The sequence below is a fragment of the Callorhinus ursinus genome, unplaced genomic scaffold (genome assembly GCF_003265705.2).
Source record: "Callorhinus ursinus isolate GAN/ISIS: 27379988/994484 unplaced genomic scaffold, GSC_fseal_2.0 scaffold68, whole genome shotgun sequence".
In the NCBI taxonomy this organism is placed as follows: Eukaryota; Metazoa; Chordata; class Mammalia; order Carnivora; family Otariidae; genus Callorhinus; species Callorhinus ursinus.
The window spans coordinates 950,639-972,291 of NW_027397130.1; the positions used below are offsets into that span (position 1 = coordinate 950,639).

The 21,653-nt window shown below is 52.2% G+C and overlaps 1 protein-coding gene across 8 annotated transcripts in view; it reads left to right on the forward strand.

The window, feature by feature from the left end:
• CCDC57 (coiled-coil domain containing 57) overlaps positions 1–21,340 on the forward strand; it is a 93,545-nt gene extending 72,205 nt beyond the window's left edge. For 3 of the 8 annotated variants that reach the window (XM_025859596.2, XM_025859601.2, XM_025859609.2), the window contains one exon: positions 3,855–5,235. In XM_025859596.2, the coding sequence (XP_025715381.1) occupies positions 3,855–4,114 (260 nt within the window). In that variant the 3' untranslated portion in view covers positions 4,115–5,235. Of the gene's footprint in view, positions 1–3,854; positions 5,236–13,298; positions 13,684–20,400 lie in introns of those variants that run through there. The other 5 variants (XM_025859602.2, XM_025859598.2, XM_025859608.2 and 2 more) reach the window with 5 other exon arrangements.
• The last annotated feature ends 313 nt before the right edge of the window (positions 21,341–21,653 follow it).

Sequence of the window (21,653 nt, forward strand, 5' to 3'; positions counted from 1 at the left end):
CCCCCCCCCCCCCCCGCCGCCCCAGGCCCATGCAGCCCAGCCCCCTCCAGCCTCTGCAGACACCTCCCCCCCACCTTCCCTTCCAAGCACCTGCCTCCACCCCAAGCCCTGCTAGCTGCATCTTCCAGATGACTTCCTTCCCCTCTTAGCACTAGCCCCCATCCTGGGACAAAGTGGGGCTGGGGTGGGGGCATCCTCCTTGATCCTTGACACCCCCCCCCCCCCCCCCCCCCCCCCCCCCCGGTCAGCACAAGCAGGTACACAATAGTGCCCAATCCAGTTGAGCAGGGAGATAACTGGAAAGAATGGAGCCCAGGGCGGCCCTGAGTCTGCAGCCCAGGGGTCTGGATTCCCGGGAAAAGCATGTGATTAGAGCAAGCACCAAGCATTGTGGAAAAGTAGATTTTTAACAGTTGACTTTTCCTGGAAGGAAGTATTACATATTGTAAAGCTGTTTTCTCCATATTTAAGGAGTCAGTTACTGTAATTCTAATGGAAATATGGACAGTTTCCCTTGAAGCTAAATGAATATGTTTTCTTTCTTTCTTTCTTTCTTTTTAAGATTTTATTTATTTGACAGAGAGAGACACAGCAAAAGAGGAAACCCAAGCAGGGGAGTGGGAGAGGGAGAAGCAGGCCTCCCACGGAGCAGGGAGCCCAACGCGGGGCTCGATCCCAGGACCCCGGGCCCATGACCCGAGCCGAAGGCAGACGCCCAACGACTGAGCCCCTCAGGCGCCCCTAAATGAGTGTGTTTTCAAGGGGGAAGAGGACTTACATAGCCAGACCCAGCCTTTCGAGATGCAAGCACATCACTAATGAGATGCCAGAGCAGAAGGGACCACCCTCCATCAGCAGTGCCAGCCGCACACTTTTTAATTCCCAAAATGCATCCCAGAGTTAAATGACTTAAAATCAAACCTAAAAATATACAGAATTGGAACTGAGGATTTACAAATGACTAGAAAGCTAACCTGAGATGTTATCACAAATTTCTAAGATAATTCTTTTTTAACTTCACAATCCAACTGGAAAGATTTTCTTAAGCAAGATGACAAAGGTCACCTATGAATAACTCATCCAGGTTGATCAGGACAGGGACACTCAGCTGGAGCAGCACCAGAGAACACAGGTGTCAGGCCGCGCTGGCAACTCAGCACCTGCCTTGGGAAGCCTGAGCCAGCCCGGAGGGCGAGGCCGGGGCGCTGGGACTCGTGGAAGGCGGAGTGTTGGTGTGTCCGTCCCAGGGGTGGTTCGAGTAGTCAGCCTCCCCAGTGTCCCTGCCACGTGTGTGGACGCTCAGGGTGCAGAACGCCCACTGGAGCAAAGGGGGCTCCAGACTTCGGCTAGTTATGGCCAACACCTCCTTTTTTTTAAAAATGTTTTATTGTTATGTTAATCACAATACATTACATCATTAGTTCTTGATGCGGTGTTCCATGATTCATTGTTTGTGCATAACACCCAGTGCTCCACGCAGAACGTGCCCTCTTTAATACCCATCACCAGGCTAACCCATCCCCCCACCCCCTCCCTTCTAGAACCCTCAGTTTGATTCCCAGAGTCCACAGTCTCTCATGGTTCGTCTCCTCCTCCGATTTCCCCCCCTTCATTCTTCCCCTCCTGCTATCTTCTTCTTTTTCTTTTTTCTTAAAATATGTTGCGTTATTTGTTTCAGAAGTACAGAGCTGTGATTCAACAGTCTTGCACAATTCACAGTGCTCACCGTAGCACATACCCTCCCCAATGTCTATCACCCAGCCACCCCATCCCTCCCACCCCCCCCCACCACTCCAGCAACCCTCAGTTTGTTTCCTGAGATTAAGAATTCCTCATATTAGTGAGGTCATATGATACATGTCTTTCTCTGATTGACTTATTTCACTCAGCATAACACCCTCCAGTTCCATCCACGTCATTGCAAATGGCAAGAGCTCATTCCTTTTGATGGCTGCATAATATTCCATTGTGTATATATACCACTTCTTCTTTATCCATTCATCTGTCGATGGGCATCTTTGGCCAACACCTCCTTATGGCTAAGAAATTTAAATGGTGCATAGGGTTTTCTGTGAGAAGTTAGTCCCCCCTCCCCCTTCCCTCCCTACCACTCCCCCACCCGCCTCCAGTTCCATCTCTGTCCCCCAGACCACAACTGTCCAGTCCCCTGCTCCTCTCCAGGCGTGCCCTGCTCTCTGTGGCCACAGAAGCAAATATTTTAAAATGTGTGTGCCTCCCCTTTTCCTTTTAGTTGTATGTACCAGGAGGCAGCTTGCGTTTTAAATCCCCACCTGCTCTCTTTATATCGGTGTGGCCAAACAGAGCTAACACCTTCCAGTAGTTCAGTGATCCACTGCGTGAGTATGTGCTTTAACCGCTTTGTATCCGTGGACGTTTAAATGGCCTGTGGTCTTAGCTCCTAAGTGCTGCAGGGTATGTGCAAGGCTGTGGGAGTCTGTTGTCAGAATATCTCGAACTAGAATCACTGGGTCAAAGGTATGAGTGAGTGGTTTGAGTTCTGCGAGCTATTTCCAAATCGCCCTCAAAAAGTTGGCCCAATTTGTGTTCATGGTTGCAGGGTGTAAGAGTGTCTTTCCTAACTCCCATACTGGTGGATTTTTTTTTTTTAAGATTTTATTTATTTGAGAGAGAGATAAAGAATCTCAGGCAGACTGCACTGAGCGCAGAGCCCGATGCGGGACTCAACCCTGAGATCATGACCTGAGCCAAAACCAAGAGTCAGCGGCTTAACCGACTGCACCACCCAGGCGCTCCCAGTACTGCTGGATTTTTATCAAGCGTTTTCTTTTTTTGCCAATGTGATGATGAAAAACATATTTCATTATTGGTTTTAATTTGCTGTTCTTAGACTATGGGTGAGGCTGGCCATCTTGCAAGTGCTTTGCATGTCGTTAGGTTTTGCCCCGTTTTTAAAGGTGACCGCGAAAGCTCGCAGAGTAAGAAAATGCATGTTTGTTGTGCTTTGTAAAAATCAGAACACAGAAGGACAGAAAAGTGTGCTGTAGGAGGGGACTCTGCCCCTGCTCAGGAAGCAGGCCGTGCGGGGGCGGGGGGCGGGCGGCAGATCTGTGTTTACAAATGAGTGTTACCTGAATGGGGTGAGCTGTCTCTGCTTCACCCCCTCCAGGAGTAAACCAATCTGCAGGACCACTGCTGTCCCATTTTCAAGGGAGGAAACTGAGGCGCAGGACACTGAGTGCCCACCCAAGGCCGGGTAGCCTCTAGCCAGAGGGCCCAAGGGCCAGTCCTCCCTGCACCGCACTCCTGGAGTTCCGCAGGGGGCAGGCCTGGCCTGAACGGGACGTGCGGCTGGGGGAGGGGCCAAGGCTGTCCCAGAGGTCACACGGATAATGGCCCGGAGCACCTGAGGAATGTGGCTGTGGGGTCACACTCCTCCAGAGACGGAGGCGGGCTCTGCCCCGAAGGCCCCACCCACTCAAGGCCCATCCTGCTCTGAGCGGCTCAGTGGCACCTTGGGTGCTGGTGGATGGAGCTCCCCTGGTGTCTCCCATGGGGTCTGAAAAGGTCCCACGGTGCACCCACTGCTCCCCAGAGAGAGGACCAGACTCTCACCCTCCTTCCCTTGCTGCCCCCAAGGGGATCCCCCAAGGGGATCAAAATGAGGAGGGATAAAGGGTTCCAACTTTTAAAGGGTACAATGTGGGTGGGTTTTTTTTTTCTTTAAATTAATGTTCTTTTGAAAATTACATTAGTGTTTCCCGAAATTAAATGTTTTTCTCTTCAAAAAGGGGTGCATAAAATGTTAAAAGGGTATGCATGATGCTGTTAACTGGCTACTAATCCAAAATTAATTTTAAATCCTGTGTAGTAAGAATATTTCCATACAGATCTCTCTACAGAGATGACACCTAAATCAGATAACCACATTGCCAGGCTGTTCTTAATCAATGATCCAGATAAAAACAAAACCAGCTACCTCGTGTTCATGGCCCAAACGTTTCTGGAGCCTCTGCCAGCGCCACAGAGAACTGGCGTGCGCCTCTCTGCGGTGGGTCCCTTTCTCCGCAGCTCTTGGAGCTCGGAGGCCGGGGCTCTGCGTTCCGATGAAGAGACCTGGGCCCAGAGATGCTAGGTTGCTCCCCTAAGGTCTCACAGCTCCCAGTCAGCAGATTAGGATCAGAGTCCAAGCCATTGCACTCCAGACCTTGAGCCCACTGGCTGAGAAGAGTCCCAGACACAGTGCCCATGGGCACCAGGCCCCAGATGGCAGCGTGAAGACCTCCAGGGGCTGTGCTAACCACCAGGCAGTACTCTGTGTGGGGATGCTGATGGCCTGACAGGCTGGCTCTTTCTAGCAGATGATGCCATCCTACGGTTGCTCCTCAATGGCAGATGGTCCAACGAGCCAGATCTTCCCATTTTTCAAGAGAAGCTGGAAATCTTGTTTTTTATATAGAATGTTTTCATTTTAGAATATTGGCAAATAATTAAAAAATCAAAACAAAATGTGGGCCAAATTACAGCTCAGTTTGTGAGCTACACACTTCTGTGAGCCAGACTCAGCCATGCCTAGTGATGTGTGGCCCTTCAGCTAGGAACTGTGTCCATGATTTTACGTGGTTGAGAAAAAGACAGAGAAAATGCTACAGTGACCTGGATCGGCTAGCCAGGTGGGCTCCAGAGAGAAGTCCAGCCTCTGGCAAAGCTCCTCCCCAGACTGGGAATCTGGTGACTGCTGGTAAAACTGGGCTTCTCTTTACTGGAGAGTCACCGTATGTTCCTGCGTGTTATTGCAGGGCAAACACACCAGACCCTCCTGGGCTTGCCCTTGCGTCCGTCCTGCAGTGTGTCACCTGCCTCTGAGTGGGGCTGAGTGGGACCCCAGGACACGCTGCCCTGTCTGTCCCCCTCTTGGTGTCTCGTGCTCTTGAGTGGAGGCTGTCCCGTGCCTTCCCTGGAAGGGTGCATGGACTCAGGAGCAGTGTTTTGGACCTTCCTCTGAAATCAGATTGGTTCAGGTGTGGCTCTGCCAGCCCAGCCCCGGTCTGAAGTCATAAAAACATACTGGGAACATGGGACCTTAGTTACCTCGTCTGTATGCTCCCAAGACCAAGAATAATTGCGTGGAGCGCTGGGTGTTATGCACAAACAATGAATCATGGAAGAGTACATCAAAAACCAATGATGTAATGTAAGGTGATTAACATAACATAATAACAAAATAAGTAAATAAATAAAAGAAGAAGAATGTTACCACCTGGCTTCCCCACAGTTGCTTTTGTGTTTCTTGTGAAACCCAGGGTTTGAGCACCGGAGGACAGGCTGATGGCCCGGCACTGTGTTTGAGCGACGGCTACCTGTGATATGGATTTGGGATAAGGAAGAAAAGGTTAGAATCACACAGCAGAGGCGACCTCAAAGAAAGTCTTGTGATTCCATTGTAAACTCACGTGGAACGATACATTCTGTTCTTCCCATGTGGTCCTCACACCTGTGCACTAACCAGGGAGCTCCCCTTGGGTCTGAGAACCTTACTAGAATGTGAGCATCAGTGAGACAGACAGGCCTCGGAGAGCCTTGTGAGACCCGGCTCAGAGACCAGCAGCCTAAGCCACAGGGAAGGAGGCCAGCTAGAGCCAGGGAGGGCTGTCCTCTGCACCAGAAACTTGTCGTGTTGCAATCCCCAGGCAGGGCTCATTGGCTGGGCTCTGGGAACCCAAGCTACCAGCAGGGTGGAGTGCCTCCCACGGGAGGGCTCAGCACTCGTTCTCACTGGCCACTGCCACAGAGAGGCCTCGCGAGGCACTTGGGGGCGGGAATTGTCCATGAGAGCCAGGAAGCTCCTTCAGCACCGTGCTGTTAGGGTGCAGGACGCCAGGCGGCAGGGGGTCTTGCCCTCTTCTTGCTCAGCCCCTCTGCCCTCTTGGTTTAGCCCGCCACCACTCTCAGACGGGACTGAACGCGAGTGCCTAGCACACCCGTGAAATTGTTGTGGGTCGGTGTGTGCTGCCTCTCAGCACCGTTGTAATCACAGCTAAAGAAATCCCAGAACCAGTGTTCTGTCAGAGGAGGGAGCCATGCTGTGTCCTGAACTGGGTGAGCAACACCAGCTTCCTGCCTGTGCTAATCATTACAGCCGACACTCTCTAAGAAGTGCAGAGTGTCCTGTAACCTTTTTGAAAAGCGGTGGTGAAGTAGGTCTCTGTTAGCTCTCCTCTTGAAGGCACGGTGATGAAACAGTTACGCCACTTTGGGGAAAAGTGTATATAGAAGGAACTTCCACACCAAAGTAAATACTTGAAGAAATAGCCAAACCGGCTTACTCTTCAGTGGTATGTATTCTGGGGCCACAGCATGGCTCGTGCTCACTTCCGCTTCTGGCGAGGCTGTTTTATGGACTAGACTTTCATGTCCCTCCGTAAACCACTAGAAAGTCGGACAGAATATATGAAGCCACTGGTCGATAGCACAGGACCGTGGTCCTTGAAAAAGGAAACAAATGAGGTGAGTCCCAGGACCCCCCCAGCTTTCTGCCTGGAGGCAGTTTCTGGGCTGCAGGCATAGGGAGGGGGAGGCCGGACAGAACTCAGCAGCCTTACAGAGGTGGGAAAATGGGAACTGGAGTTTGGGGAGGCAGAAGGGGCTGGCAGTTGCAGGACAGAGTCCAGAAAGGAGAGCACACAGAAGAGAGCTCCAGGAACCCGCGGGGGCGTTTTTTGAGTCCTCGCTGCGCACTAGCCCATAGACGTACAGCCCGAAGCTCCACAGCCCCAGGCAGAGGAAAGGTGGGCAGCTTGTAAGCTGAACCATTTCCAGAGCCTCCAGAGAGCAGGGAGGTACTCAGTCAGAGCGATGGGTCCCCATCATCGCCTCCCTCCCAGAGAAGTCACACCTCAGCAGTAGAGCTAGGTATCTCCGGAGAGAAGCTCCACATAGACTTACACGAGAAAAGTTTAAAAACAGGGGCGCCTGGGTGGCTCAGGCGTTAAGCGTCTGCCTTCGGCTCAGGTCATGGTCCCAGGGTCCTGGGATCGAGCCCCGCGTCGGGCTCCCTGCTCGGCGGGGAGCCTGCTTCTCCCTCTCCCACTCCCCCTGCTTGTGTTCCCTCTCTCGCTGGGTCTCTCTCTGTCAGATAAATAAAATCTTTAAAAATAAATAAATAAACATAAAAGAAAGTTTTAAAACAGTCTTTGAAATGACGAGTCAAGGAAACTAACTGCCTACCAAAATAAAACCCAACACTCTAAAAAATTTTTTTTCAAGAAAATATTACAACGCCCAATCAAAAATTACAAGACGTGAAGAAGCAGGAAAATGTGATCCATATGCAAGAGGAAAATCAGTCAGTAGAGGCCTAGACATAACAGAAATGAGGGAACAGGCAGACAAAGACATTAAAAGAACTGGAATGACTATATTCAAGTATTTAAAGAAAAACATGTAAGTAGTGAGAAGAATTGAGAATATGAAAAGTACCAAACAAAACTTCTAGAGATGAAAACTATAATATTTGATAAGGAAAGCTCATTGGATGGGATTAACCCAAGAATAAAGATGGTAGAAGGAAAAAACGGAAAATTCAAAGACATAGCAACACAATCTGTCCTAAATGATGCACAAAGAGAGAAGCAAAGGGGAGAGAAAACAGCCTTGGCCTCCTGACAGACAGTGTCCATCAGTCTAACGGAAGGGGGAGAGAACAGGGGGGAGAAAAAGCATTTCAAGCGATTATGACTAGGGGTGCCTGGGTGGCTTGGTCAGTTAAGCGTCTGACTCTTGATTTCGACTCAGGTCACGATCTTGGTGTCATGAGATCAAGCCCCATGTCAGGCTCCATGCTGAGCGCAGGGTGTGCTAGAGATTCTCTCTCCCACTTGTGTACTTGCTCTGTCTAAAAAGAAAAAGAAAAAAGACCAGATTTCCCCCTAAATTTGATGCAGACTCTTAATTCACAGATCCAAGTTCAGCTACCCCAAGCAGCTGGCTAAATACATGTGTGCATGTGCAACCCAGGGAGTATTGTTACCAAGTTTCTTAAAACCGGTGACAAAGAAAATCTTAAAAGCAGTCAAAGGAAAAATAAAGGACACAGTACATAGAGATGAACAAAGAGAGAATTATGCCAGACTTTACTTCAGAAACTGCAAAAGCCAGAAAACAAAGTCTTATCAGATTTAAAGTACTGAAAGAAAAGCCGTCAAAATGGAATTCTATGTCTAGTAAAAATATCCTCCAAAAATTAAGGCAAAATAAAAGCTTTTACAGACAGACAAATGTGATAGAATTCACCTTACCAACCAACGCGCACTACCCAAAATATTAGAGGACACTCTTCAGGCTGAAGGAAAATGATGCCAGATGGAAACGTGGGTCAGCGGAGAATAATGCAGACAGGCAGACGGGCAGGTCTGCAGGTAGAGGACAGGCTTACTTTTTTCCTTAAATGTTAACCGACTATTTAAAATGCACATATTAACGGTGTATTATGGGGCCTGTGATATGCGTAGAAGTAAAAGGGGTGACAAAAATGGCATACGTGGTGGGAAGGGGAAAAGGAAGTATACGCTTGTGAGGCTCTCAAAGGTGTCATTGTGCAGTGCCACAGCCCAATGAGGTAAGTTAAAAGTGCACATTGTAAACCACAGAACAGCCATCAAAAAACAGTAACAAAGTATAACCAGTGGTGCATTGGTGTTGATCCAATGGAGTGAGAACCATCAACCCAAAAGTAGCCCCAGGAGGGAAAAGGGAACAAAGGACAGATCGGAAAGAGAAAACAATTAGCAATTTAGCAAGAGGGTACATTTAAAACCAATCATGTTGATAATTATATTAAATGTAATGGTCTAGGGGCATCTGGGTGGCTCAGTCGTTGAGTGTCTGCCTTCGGCTCAGGTCATGATCCCGGGGTCCTGGGATCGAGCCCCGCATCGGGCTCCCTGCTCGGCTGAAAGCCTGCTTCTCCCTCTCCCACTCCCCCTGCCTGTGTTCCCTCTCTCGCTGTGTCTCTCTCTGTCAAATAAATAAATAAAATCTTAAAAAAAAATGTAATGGTCTAAATATTGCATTAAAAAGCCGACTGGCAGCAGAAGGCTGGCCTCAACTGTGTGCTGTCTACAAGAAACCCACTTTTAAATACAGTAAAAACACAGATGAAGAAGGCTGGATGGCTATTTAATGTCAGGCAAAGTAGACTTCCCAACAGAGAATATGAACCTAAGATAAAGAGGTACATTTCATGATGCCGTACAAGTCAGTTAATCAGGAAGATGCAACCATCCCAAGTGTGTATGCTCCTAATACAAGAGCTGTAAACACTTGAAGTTTAAAACTTCTCAGGAAAAGGGGGCACCTGGGTGGTTCAGTCGGTTAAGCGTCTGCCTTCGGCTCAGGTCATGGTCCCAGGGTCCTGGGATCGAGCCCCGCATCGGGCTCCCTGCTCAGCGGGAAGCCGGCTTCTCCCTCTCCCACTCCCCCTGCTTGTGTTCCCTCTCTTGCTGTGTCTTTCTCTGTCAAATAAATAAGTAAAAAACCTTTTTTTAAAAAAAAGAAAAAATATCCAAAAAATTAAAAAAAAGAATACTCATGGGTCAAAGAAGAAATCACAAAGTAGCACTTGGAAACTTAAGCCTTCAAATACTTACACGAGAGAAGAACACTGTTCTAAAATCAGTCATCTACCTGATCCACCTTAAAAAGCTAGAAAAATAAGGGGCGCCTGGGTGGCTTAGTTGGTTTCAACTCGGGTCATGATCTCGAGGTGGTGAGATCGAGCCCCGTGTCAGGCTCCACACTGTGTGTGGAGCCTGCTCGAGATTCTCTCTCTCTCTCTCTCTCTCTCTCTCTCCCTCTCCCTCTCCCCCTGCCCCTCCCCCATCTCTAAAGTTAAAAAAAAAAGGCTAGAAAAGTAAGAACAAACTAAATTCAAAGTTCATAGAAGGAGAAAATAGTAAAGATGAAAGTGGGGAACAATGAAATAGCAAAGAAAAATCCTACAGGACACAAACCTGATTCTTTGAAAAATACCAACAAAACTGGCAAACATCTGCACTATCGACCCAAATAAAACGAGAGGCTGTGCAAGTAGTGTGCATGAAAGGGGGGGCGTTGCTGCAGGTCCTGTAGATACTGAGGAGACAATACTGGGGAATGACACTACATGCCAGCAGTTTGGCAACTCGACCTACACAAAATGGCAAAGTCTCTGGAAGACCAAAGTTACCAAAACTGATTCAAAAAGAAATAGAAATGTGAGGAGGCCAGAAGAGGAGAGGGAAGCCTGGCCCATCAGGGGTGGAGGGGAACTTCCACATCTGCAGAAAACCCACAGCTGGCATCTCCCTGAGGGTAAAGGCAGTGCCCACTCTGACCACGTCCACCCTGCATGGCGCTGCCAGTCCCGACCTCGGCATAAAGCAAGAACAAACATGGCAGGGGGGACATACAGATTGCCACAGAAGTAAAACTGTAAATATATAAATATGGCTTTTATTCACATACCACCTGATCTTGTACATAAAAAATCCTAAGGAACCTTAAAAAAAACACGACTATTAGAACTAAAAAGTAGCTTTAGCAAAGTTCCAGGACAAGGTGAATACAAGGTCAATATGCCAAATCAGTTGTATTTCAATACATAGCAATGAGAATTGGAAGCTGCAATAAAAATACCATTTACAATAGCATCCAAAACCATGAAATTCTTAGGGATATGCATTGTCTGTGCACTGCAGAGAAAACCTAAGACCTAAATAATGGAGAGGTATACCATCCTCATGGACTGGAAGACTCAATGTTAAGATGTCATTTCTTCCAAAATGTATCTACAGGTTTAAGCACAATCCCAATCAAAATCCCATCAGGCTTTTAAAATTGAAATCAAAAATTAAAATTTACATGGAAATGCAAAGGATATAGAATACCCAAAGCGGCCTCAAAAGAGAACAAAGTCGAAGGATTTTATCTAATTGTAAGACTTACTATGAAGGTAGAGTGTGCAACGAAAATGGACACATACACATGTTAACTAATTGTTCAGTTAATGCAAAGGTTCTATGGTAATTTAAGGAGAAAGAACAGCTTACTCAACAAATTGTGCGGGCACAAGGACACATCCATATGGGAACAAAATGAACTTCAACCCTACCCTTATGATTAAATACAGAAATTAATTCAAAAATGTATCATAAGCCTAAACATAGCTAAAACTATAAAACTTCTAGAACGCACAGGAAAAAATGTTGTGACTTTGGATAGGCAGAGATTCCTTAGGGTACAAAAAGTACCCTTTGATACTTGGATGGTACTTGGTACTTTCTGATAGATTGGACTCCATGAACAATGCAGAGTTCCACTTTTCCAATGATGCGGTGAAGACATGAGAAAGTAAGCCACAGGCTGGGAATGCGCATCAAGGACTTGCACCCAGAATATATAAGGAACTTTACAAGTCCATAATGAGACACAAATACACACAAGAGAAAAGAGCCAAAATACTTGAAAAGACTCTTTACAAAAGAAGATAACTAAATGGAGAATAAGCCCACAAAAATGCTCAACAATTATTAGTCATCAGGGAAATGCAAGTCTAAAGCTCAGCGACATGCCCCTACATGCTCATATGACCAAAACAATTTTAAGACCTGACAGTATCGAATGGTAGTGAAAGTGTGGAGCAATGGGAACTTGCACACACACTTAGGGGGTGCCGGGGGGTGCTATGTGGTGCCGCTACTTTGGGAAATGGTTTGGCAGTTTCTTAAAAAATTAAACACATACTTACTGCACAACCCAGCCCTTCGATTTCGAGGTTACTGTGCAGGAGAAATGGAAACATCCATGCTGGGGCGCCTGGGTGGCTCAGTGGGTTAGACATCTGACTCTTGATTTCGGCTCCGGTCTCGGGGTGGTGGGAGTGAGCCCTGCGTCAGGCTCCGTGCTCAGCGCAGAGTCTGTTTGTCCCTCTTCCTCTGCCCCTCCCTCTGTGCACGCTCTCTCTCTCAAATAAATAAATTAATTAAATCTTTAAAAAAAAGAAAGAAACATTCACGCACCCAAAGACGTTAGCGTGCATGTTTATAGCAGTTCATGCCCAAATAGGGGGCAACACAAAGATCCGCCCACAGACGAAGGGGAGGCCAAAGTACTACACAGCCGTGTGACGGAACACTACTCCACAAGTAAAAGAGTTGGGGTATCCGTAACAGCATGAGTGAATCTCAGGAAACATTTCTTTGGTTCCTGGGAGAAGCGGACTTCAAAAAGTGCCTGGTGTAGTGTATTCCATTTATGTGAGACTCTGGAAGAGCCCTGTCTGGTCCATAGTGACAGAAGGCAGGGCAGTGCCTGCATGGGGCTGTGGAGTGATGAAAATGTTCCAAACACATAGATGCATACGTGTTCTGAAAGCCATTGAAACGTACATTTAAAAATGGGTGCATTTTATTGCATGTAAGTTATAAGTCAATAAAAGCACTTTTTTCAATAAGGAGCAGCGGTGGTCTAGTGAAGTTTCCTGGCAGGCGTCAGTGTTCTCTGCTCTATATGGTCTGTCTCTCTCCTGCCATGGAGAAAGACACTGCTGTCAGCCGGCGTCCATTCGAGGTCGCTGCAGGTCCTCAGAGGATCCCAGTAATTGTTATCAATTTACTCGGCTCTCTTAATTATTCTGCACTGTGGAACTTAGGAGCTCCTGGGAGAGGTCATTACAGGAGCCCGTGTCCTCCCAGCGGGGCCCCCGGGCTTCTTGGAAGGACCCCAGGAGCTCCTGGGGTCGGCAAGGGTGAAGACACAGTACTGCAGCTTTAAAAAACATTAAACCCGGGTATAGAACAAACCTACTTCCGTTTTCTCTCTCTCTCTCTCTTTTTTATTGAAGTATAATTGGCACAGTTTCCTATTAGTTTCAGGTGTGACATCCGCTTTCTCGTCTCAGGGGCTATTTCGTCTCTGGAGAAGGCTGCAGATCTCTGTCACACTCATCTACCTCTGCTAGGGAAAGGCCGCCAGGAGGCCCCCAGCCAGCCACAGACGGTGTGGAGCAAAGGGGCCAGGTCACTCCCGAAACAGGCAGCCGTCCCGCTTGGAGTTTTCTGGCCGTTTCTTTATTATATTTACGAGGTGGTTGCCGTTCCAGAGGGAAGTCCCCCAGGGTTGGTGGGTCGGCCTACTCACCCCATTGCTGAGCTCCCACACTCATTCCAGCGGTCAGCAGCTCGTCTTCCCTAAGTACATCACTAAGTCACCTTCAAGTGACGGCTCTCTCTTTCTTCCCCCACAAAAGCCTATACTCCTGATTTCTCTTTCTTTCCTTGTAGAGTTGGCTGGGCCCCACAGCCGTCGTGTGGTGGGCATCTCATCCACTCACAAACCTGGAGGCAATGAGGCTGGCTTTTCCACTCAATATGCATGATTGCTGTGTTTTGAAAATATACCCTCTATCAAATTAAAAATTTCCTTTGTATTCTGGATTTACTAAGAGTTTTCATCACAAATAGGTGTTAAACCTTATCAGATTTTTTCTGCATTGATTAGGACAGACATGATTTTTTTTCTCTTTCCATTTTTTGATGTGGTAAATATGGTGGTAGATTTTCTGAAAAGAAGCCAGCCTTGCGTTACTGAGATAGATTTTTCTTGATAATGATGTATTCTTAATACCTGCCTGATTTGATTTGATGTTTATATATCGTTTTTACAACTATATTTACAAGTTAAATAGGCCTGTAGGTTTTTCTTGTGTTGTCCTTATATGGTTTGGGAATAAAATTAGCTGGGCATCTTCCATTCTTTTTTACTTTTCTGAATAATTTGAATAAGATAGAAATGAAGTGAAAATTCAGCAGAACCACCTGTAAAGCCACCTGAGCCAGGGGCCTTTGGGAAGAGAATTGTTGAATACCATCTCAATTTCTTAATACTTTTTTTTTTTAAGATTTTATTTATTTGACAGAGAGAGACACAGCGAGAGAGGGAACACAAGCAGGGGGAGTGGGAGAGGGAGAAGCAGGCTTCCCGCGGAGCAGGGAGCCCGATGCGGAGCTCGATCCCAGGACCCCGAGATCACGACCTGAGCCGAAGGCAGACGCTTTACCGACTGAGCCACCCAGGCACCCGTGTGTCTTTTATTTTAAATGGGTCCTCTACACAATATCTTGTGGGATCTTGGAGGTTTTTAACCCAATCTGAGGATGTTTTGTCTTCACTGGTGAGCGTAACTCCTTCATATTTATTATAGTCCTATGTCTGGGATTAATTCTCCTGTACTCCTTACTTTCGGCTTCCTTTTTCCACACTCCTGCTTTCCATCGGACAAGTCGGGGTGGCTTCTGCTGTGGTCCCAGCTCCACGTTCTGACTCTGTCCTCGGGTCGTCTCTCTGACCCCCAGCCCAGCTCCTGCAGCCCCGCATGCGCCCCCGCCATGGGCACAGCAACGGCATCTGACACTCCGTGTTGGGGAGGCTGGGGGCTCTGTTGTGTTGATGTCCCTGTCACTCGGGTCTGCCGCAGCTCCTCCTGCACTTGCCTCTCTCCACTTCTTTTAAAGATTTATTTATTTACTTGAGAGAGAGAGAGAGAGAGAGCGTGAGCGCAGGAGCGGTAGGGAGAGGCAGAGGGAGAAGCAGACTCCCTGCTGAGCAGGGAGCCCGAGACAGTGGGGCTCAATCCCAGGACCCTAGGAGCATGACCTGAGCTGAAACCAAGAGTCAGACGCTTCACCAGCTGCATCACCCAGGTGCCCTTCCCTGTTGCATTTTCTGTTGTGAACTTTCATCTCTGAGATGCAGAGTGACCCTGCCAGGGCATCCACGTGGTGACCACAGGCCCTGCAGCCAGCCCCCGTTCTTGTACAGGAGCCAGGAGCCTGTTCTGGAAGTGTCCACCCTGAGAGCCCCCAGGGGCAGGAGGGCAGTCCTGTCTCACAAGGGCTGAGCCTCTGCCGTACTGTCCAGGGAGTGGTCAGTGGGCCAGGACCAAGGCGGACCCTTCTCCAGGCCAGTGTGAGCAGGTGTTGCCGGGGAGCCCCAGACCCTGGGCTGGGCGCCCCCAGCTGGCCAGTTCCCTGTGCCGGTCTGTGCAGCCCCACCGTCTGCCGGCCTGTCCACGGTGCCTCCGCCTGGGGGCCTCCCGCCTCGCACGCCTGCCCACGGGCTCCTGGCTGGGAGCGGAGCGGCAGCTCAGAGCCCCAGGCTTCATGTGGGCAGGGGTGCTTCTAGGCAGCAGACTTCTTTTTTTTTTTTTTTTTTAAGATTTTATTTATTTATTTGAGAGAGAGAGAGAGAGAGCACGAGAGGGGGGAGGGTCAGAGGGAGAAGCAGACTCCCCGCTGAGCAGGGAGCCCGATGTGGGACGCGATCCCGGGACTCCAGGACCGTGACCTGAGCCGAAGGCAGTCGCTTAACCAACTGAGCCACCCAGGCGCCCTAGGCAGCAGACTTCTTGCAGGCTTACGTTTCAGTCAGGCCAGGCAGGAGATGGAACGGGCAGCAGAAATTCATCAGGTTTGTTCTGGACTCTGCGAAGCCCCCTGCCAGCCGCAGCATCGCCACAGAGGGGCGCCGAGCCTGCTCTCGGCCGCGCTTCCAGAAGGGGTCGGGAGCGTGCGCCAGCGCCGTGGTCCAGCTCGTGATACAGCAGTCTCCTCCTGGCTTACTGGCTTTGGCTTCCTCCGGACAGCCTCCAGGGCTCATAGTGCTCCTCACCTTTGGAGCAAAGTTAACCACTGCCCCTTTGAGGGTGTCGGGGGTCCCCACGGCCCGGGGAGGCTGACGTGGGTCTGTGTGCAGACAGCTTTGCTTAGAGCCATGCCCGCGCCGCATCAGGACTCGGCACACAGGACACGTGTCCTCGCGTGGTCAGCCCTTCTGAAGGGAAAGGCCCCCAGGGAGCCACCTCAGGCCTCCCACTCCCCACGTGGGCCGAGCCCAGACAGGGAGCAGTGCAGGAGTGGCAAGCCATGTCACAGAGCCTGGGGGCGGGCTCTGCCTGTGCAGGCACCCCCCACGCTGCTGGCAACTCCGCCGTTGGGATGTCGGCCTTCTGTCCCTTCGCCTCTCCTTCTGAGGTCCCCGAAAGCCGCCCGTGGGGTCCCAAAGGCCCTCACCAGCCCTCCAGAGAGCAATTTCAGGGTCTGGTGTAGGGAGACCTCTGGCCGGAGTGGCTCAGTGCCTTGAGCAAGATGGGCAGCTTGTGTGCACATGGCCAATGGGCAGCCCTCCCAAGGGGCCCTGTTCTCGTGAAAAAGGAGTGTTGCCTCCGTCCCTCACAGCTGCCCATCCGCCAAGAGAGGCAGAGAGCGCTCATCACAGCACGTGGCCAAGGGCCTGAGGATGGGCAGCCCCAGCGGGAGGGTTGCTGGCCACCTGAGCAGTGAGCCTGCCTGGCTGCCCCGAGTGCATCTGCCACGGTCCCTTCTTGACATGCATCTCTCATGAATCTTACCTTGTTCGTCTAGCTTGTAGGCTTAGATCTGTGAAAAGGAGGCAGGTCAGAACCCACCTCGCCCCATCTGCTGCCCTGTGGCCTCCTGCCCTCTCCACCCAGCGCCTCACGGGATGGCTATCTGAATGCAGCCCAGGGTCCCGAAGCCCATTCACACTGACCCCCAGCTTGCCCACTGCACCTTCTTTCCCTTTTGGGGCCCGGGGACTTCTTCCCCCCATCACCTCTGCCTTCCAAAGGGGCAGCCAGGCCAGGCTGAGTGGCCTGGCCATCACTCTCTGCCCTTTCCTGACCTGCACCCCTCACTGTCCTGGCTCTGCCCCCCCCCACCCCCACACCCCTGCAGTCCGCCCACCCCACCTCTTCCTCTGTCAGCTCCTCTTTCCTGTAGAGCCAAGCCTCAGGGCCCAGAGAAGGAGCAGAGTCCAGGTGGAGGGCAGGACCCGCTCTCCAGGTTCTGCCTGCCCACCTTGGACAAGGCAGCCCCAGACGAGGGTAGAGCCGGCCCCTCTTCAAGGCCGGTACTCACAGAGTATTTCCCCTAAATTCCCTTCCTTAGGCCCCCAGGGTGCTCCCTGCTGCCCACTTCTTGAGACCCGGGGCAGAACCACACTGAGAGGCACCAGCAGACAAGCCTGGGTGAGCTCAGAACCAGGGAGGGGTACCCCTGAAAATGATATTAGGAAGGAGTGACTAAGGGTTGGTGTTGGGTTATTAACCTGAGGGAGGAGGGGGCAGAGCAGTGACGTTGGTATGTTTAACAAGGGGATTGGTCTGTAGTCAGTGCCCGCAGCCCGAGGCCAGGAACAGCCTGAGGGGCCCTGAGGGATCAGGGGGTTCGCTGTTCACTCTGCTCCACCCTGCTGAGTACAGTCATGCTGAGGAATGTCCACCCAGAGCCTCTGCACCAAGGGCAGACAGCGGCTCCCTGCAGGGTCACTCCAGGCAAGCTCGGGGCTCTGGGAAGTACCTGGCAGCTTCTGGAGACTCGGGGCGTATGGGCTTTTAGGGGGTGAGGCCACTCCATATCCAGTAGATGCTGAAGGCTTGGGCTCCATTCCACCATGGTGGGAGGCCTTGGAAGGTTCTGGGGAGTTTGATCTAATTCATTTAGATCATATATATATATAAATTCAATTTAATCTAATTCATAACCATTAACCAAAAAGCGGTTTGGGGGATGCCTGGGTGGCTCCGTCGGTTAAGAGTCCGACTCTCGATCTCAGCTCAGGTCTTGATCTTGGGGTCGTGAGTTCAAGCCCCGTGCTGGGCTCCACACTGGGCATGGAGCCTACTTCAGGGGAAAGAAAATGGGGGTTGGGATGAGGGGCAAAGGCGAGGTGAGGGTGTAATCCCTCTCACTTGAGAAGGGCTGGACCCAGGGGCATGAGGGGCTCCCCTGGAAGCAGGAGAGAGGCTTCAGTGGAAGCAATGCCCGTCAGCACCCAGGATGGAAGGAGGGGAGACAGAAGGGCTGGCTGCACCAGCCGAGGCTGCAGCGAGCCTGGGGAGGCCTTGTCCCTCGTGCCCAAGACCACAGCAGGGACCTGAGAGTTGAGCTGCCCCTGCAGCTCCAGGGAAGGCTCTGGAGAGTCGGGGCCGGCATGGGCTCTGTGTCCCCAACAGCTTTCAGAGGCCCAGGCAACATGTGCTTAGGGCCCCCTGACAGCCAGGGGCAGCCTGACCTGCGCCCCAGAGCAGGCAGCCTCCCCAAGTCAGAAGGGGCTGAGCAGTAGCACCAAGTCACCAGGAAGCTGGGACCACTCCCAGAGCCCTGGGAGACCCTGAGACAGACAGCGGGTTCCTGCTTTCAGGTTCATAGCTGCGAGGCCTTGGGCACGGCGGAGCTGGACCAGCAACATGCAGGAGGCAAGTCCTGTGCACAAATGATTTTCCTGAAACCTAATCAGAACGCAGTGCACAAAGAGCCCAGGCTGGGCTCTGCAGAGCGGGTCAGGCGGGGGCCAGGAAGGGCAGAGTGGTGGAGGGTGTACCACTGCTACAACCCAGCCGCTGGTCTGAGCGAGGAGGGCACATCTCAGGTGAGCCAGGGAAAACACACATCAGGGTCACGGGGGGCGTGGGGGGGGGGGGGGGGGGGGGGGGGGGGGGAAGCAGGCCTGACCCGTCCAGCTTCATGCCTGAGCCAGGACTGCCCCTGCCCTGGGGCAGTAGGCTACCTCCTCAGGGATGGCTCTGCCGGAGCCAGAAACCCCCGAGACCCCACAGCTGCCTTCCTTCAGGACTTGCTCCCACTGCAAGCCTTACGGGGAGCATGGCCCCCCAAGCACAGGGCCTCAGGGCCTAGGCTCTTCCTCCTTCCCGAGCCTCACTTTCTCCTCTACCCCCACCCCGGCAGCAGCGGATTGCGAGGGTGGACTCAGGCCAGGCCCACAGAATCCCTAAGAGGGCCAGTCCCTCACGTTGTGGGGTCAGGGTCCCAACCCTGCCCCTCCCCACTGGCCGCTGCCTTCCAGAAGGAAACCTTGCAAGCAGAGGATGGGCCTAGATATCATTAGCTATCAGGATGGGGCTGATGGGAAGTCAGGACCTGAGGCTCTGCTTCCAGAGACACAGGGCCAGAGAGCATGTGTGGAAGAGGAATTGGTCTGCGGCTAGAGAACCAAAGGCACGGGCCTTTCCTTCATGAGGGAGATGCAGCCGTGGCCTCGGGAAGCAGAGAGGAACAGGGACATCCAGGGACCAACCTCATCCCACTCCAGGATCCTGGTGCTTGGAGCCTAGGCGATAGGAGGAGAGCAGGGCCGGGCGCCAGGACTGGGTCCAAGGGCACAGGAGGGGGGCCTAAGGCTGTGTGACCCCAAGGAGGCTGCAGGGAATGGAGCAGTTCCAGGTACTCGAGGACAGAAGAGGCCCAAGGTGAGAGCCAGGGACCCGGGTACACATGGCCGACCTCCAGCTCCACAGTGTGCATCACCTGTGTGTGCTTTCCAAAGCACAGGGCTTTTCCTGTCCCTTCGGCCTGTCCTCAGGCCTCGCCTGGGTGGGTTCCTGCCATGCGGTGTCCCCCACCTGTGCTGCACGCCACCCTGTACTGGCCAGGCCCCAGGTGGTCGGCTCCAAGACACCGGGCACATGGTGTGCGTGTCACCCGTGTGTCTCGTGTGTGAGATGCTGGTGCCAGGCCCCACCTTCCCCTGTCTGTACTCTCTGGGGCAGCATTCCCATCCAGTGTGGACCCTCCTGGGGCTCCAGAGACCCCGGCCCTACCTGCTGGGCCAACCCCCAAGGGAGAGCCACTCTGACCTTGCATCTGACAGCTGCTTCCTAATAACATCTTTTTTGTTTTGTTTTGTTTTTTACAAAAGAAATACACTCCTAGTTCTAAAAACTTGGCAACTAGAGAAAAGCTTGGAAAATGAAAGTCTCCTCCCACGCCCTAGTTCAGAAACACCGTGGTGGCCGCTTTGGAAGGGCTGTCCCTGAGTGTCGGCCCACGTGTACAGCATGTGGCCCAGGCTCCTGGGTCCTTGGCCTGTGCCTGGACACACATGTCAGGGCTGCTGGGCAGCTGGGGGTGCTGGTGAGTACGGCCAGCAGACAGAGGGTGCTTGATAGCTGGGGAAGGGCCTGAGGCGTGCTGTGGGTCAACCATTAACCTGGGCGCCCCCAGGGGACCCATTACAAAATGGTCCCGGCAGGAAATGACGTTTTCAGGGCCAAATGTCCAGAGTGCCCAGTGGAGGGGCAGGCCCAGGCCCTGCAGTGCATCTGGAGAGCATGTGTCCCAGAGGCCTCCTGTGCCGGGACCCCAAGCCACAACTGCGGCCCTTGAGCACCTCCCCCAGGAAGGACCTCTGGCCTGCTAGGCTCTGGAACAAGAGCCAGGGCGTGGGGCTTCTGGGTCCTGCAGGCCAGAGGCACAGCCGCTTGGCTTATACTCGGGGAGCCTAGGCTTCCCACCCCTTCCTGCCCTTCGTGCAGTGACAGGCCCTTCTCTTGCTGTTCTTCAGTAGAGTTCACGGCACGTCCAGCAGCCAACAGCCTCGGACACCCGGACAGGAGCCCCGTGGGGACACGGGCAGCCTTTGCCATTGAAGGGAAGAAGATGGAAGCGCAGGCAAAGACCAAGCCCACCAGACCCTCCAGGGCTCACCCTGCAAAAACTAAAGGCTGCCAGTGGCCCCCCAAGATCCGTAACTACAATTTGAAGGACTGACTTCTTGAGCCTTCCTTCTCCCACGCCCTTGCCCTTCCCTTCCCCTCCCATGCTGGTGCTTGGGGCCTGCGCTTTCACCATGCATCAGGGGTGTGCGTGTGCAAGCACCCACGTGTGCACAAGGAGAGTGCAAGTGCATGTGTGCGCACACAGCCACAGAGTGGCCTCCCCAGGCTCTGACCGACCCAGAGCCATTAAAGCCCCTGCCTCCGGTGCTCTCGCTGGGCCCTGGAGTTGCTGACCTCTCCTGCAGTGCCCCAGTGACATGGGGAAGGAAGCCAGGAGGGCCCCCAGGGGCGGGGGTCACAGCGCAGCCTGATGAGGGTGTGGGGGCACGGGGAGCAGAACACCCACCCACAAAGTAGGCATTTCCCCACAGAGTGCTGCGCGTGGGAGGGGACCTCCTGGAAGAAGGAAGAACTGGGGTTCTGGGTGAGCCAGCAGCCAGACCAGAGGCGGCTTCCCCGGGCTCCGCCACACCTGCTCCCCTGCTCACGTCAGGGAGCTGATGGGGTGGGGGGGGCCCTTCCAGTGCTCATTGGCCCTGTGAGACCAACCCAGCAGATCAGTCTGGAGCCTTCCACATCCGCACCCCTCCCCCCACTGCGTAGGACAGTAGTGAGGCATCCCTGACAGCTAGATGCCTGGGGCCCGGCACCTGATACCCTTGCTCCAAGTACCACAAAACCACACCCACACTTCCCCACCCGAAAAACATCTCATAAATCCTAACCACACATCCTTGACACTTGTGGATTTGCTCTACAGTGAACTTCACGCTCAAGATCACAATTTCCTGTCTCAGGAGGGTCAGCATGGGAGAGGCCAGGGCGTGCGCTGTACTACTCTCCCAGAGCCCCCAGCCTGTTGCTCCCCCAGGGTCCACACCTGGTTGGCAGAGCGAGAGCACTCCTTGCCCACCACAGTGCTCAGAAATGGAGACAGCCTGTCCCCACTCTAGGCAGAGTGTGGTTGTGCCCTCAGGCAGCCTGGGCCCTCCCCACTGAGGCTTTCCCTTTCTGGATAGCCGGCTCTCCCGGAACCAGGCAG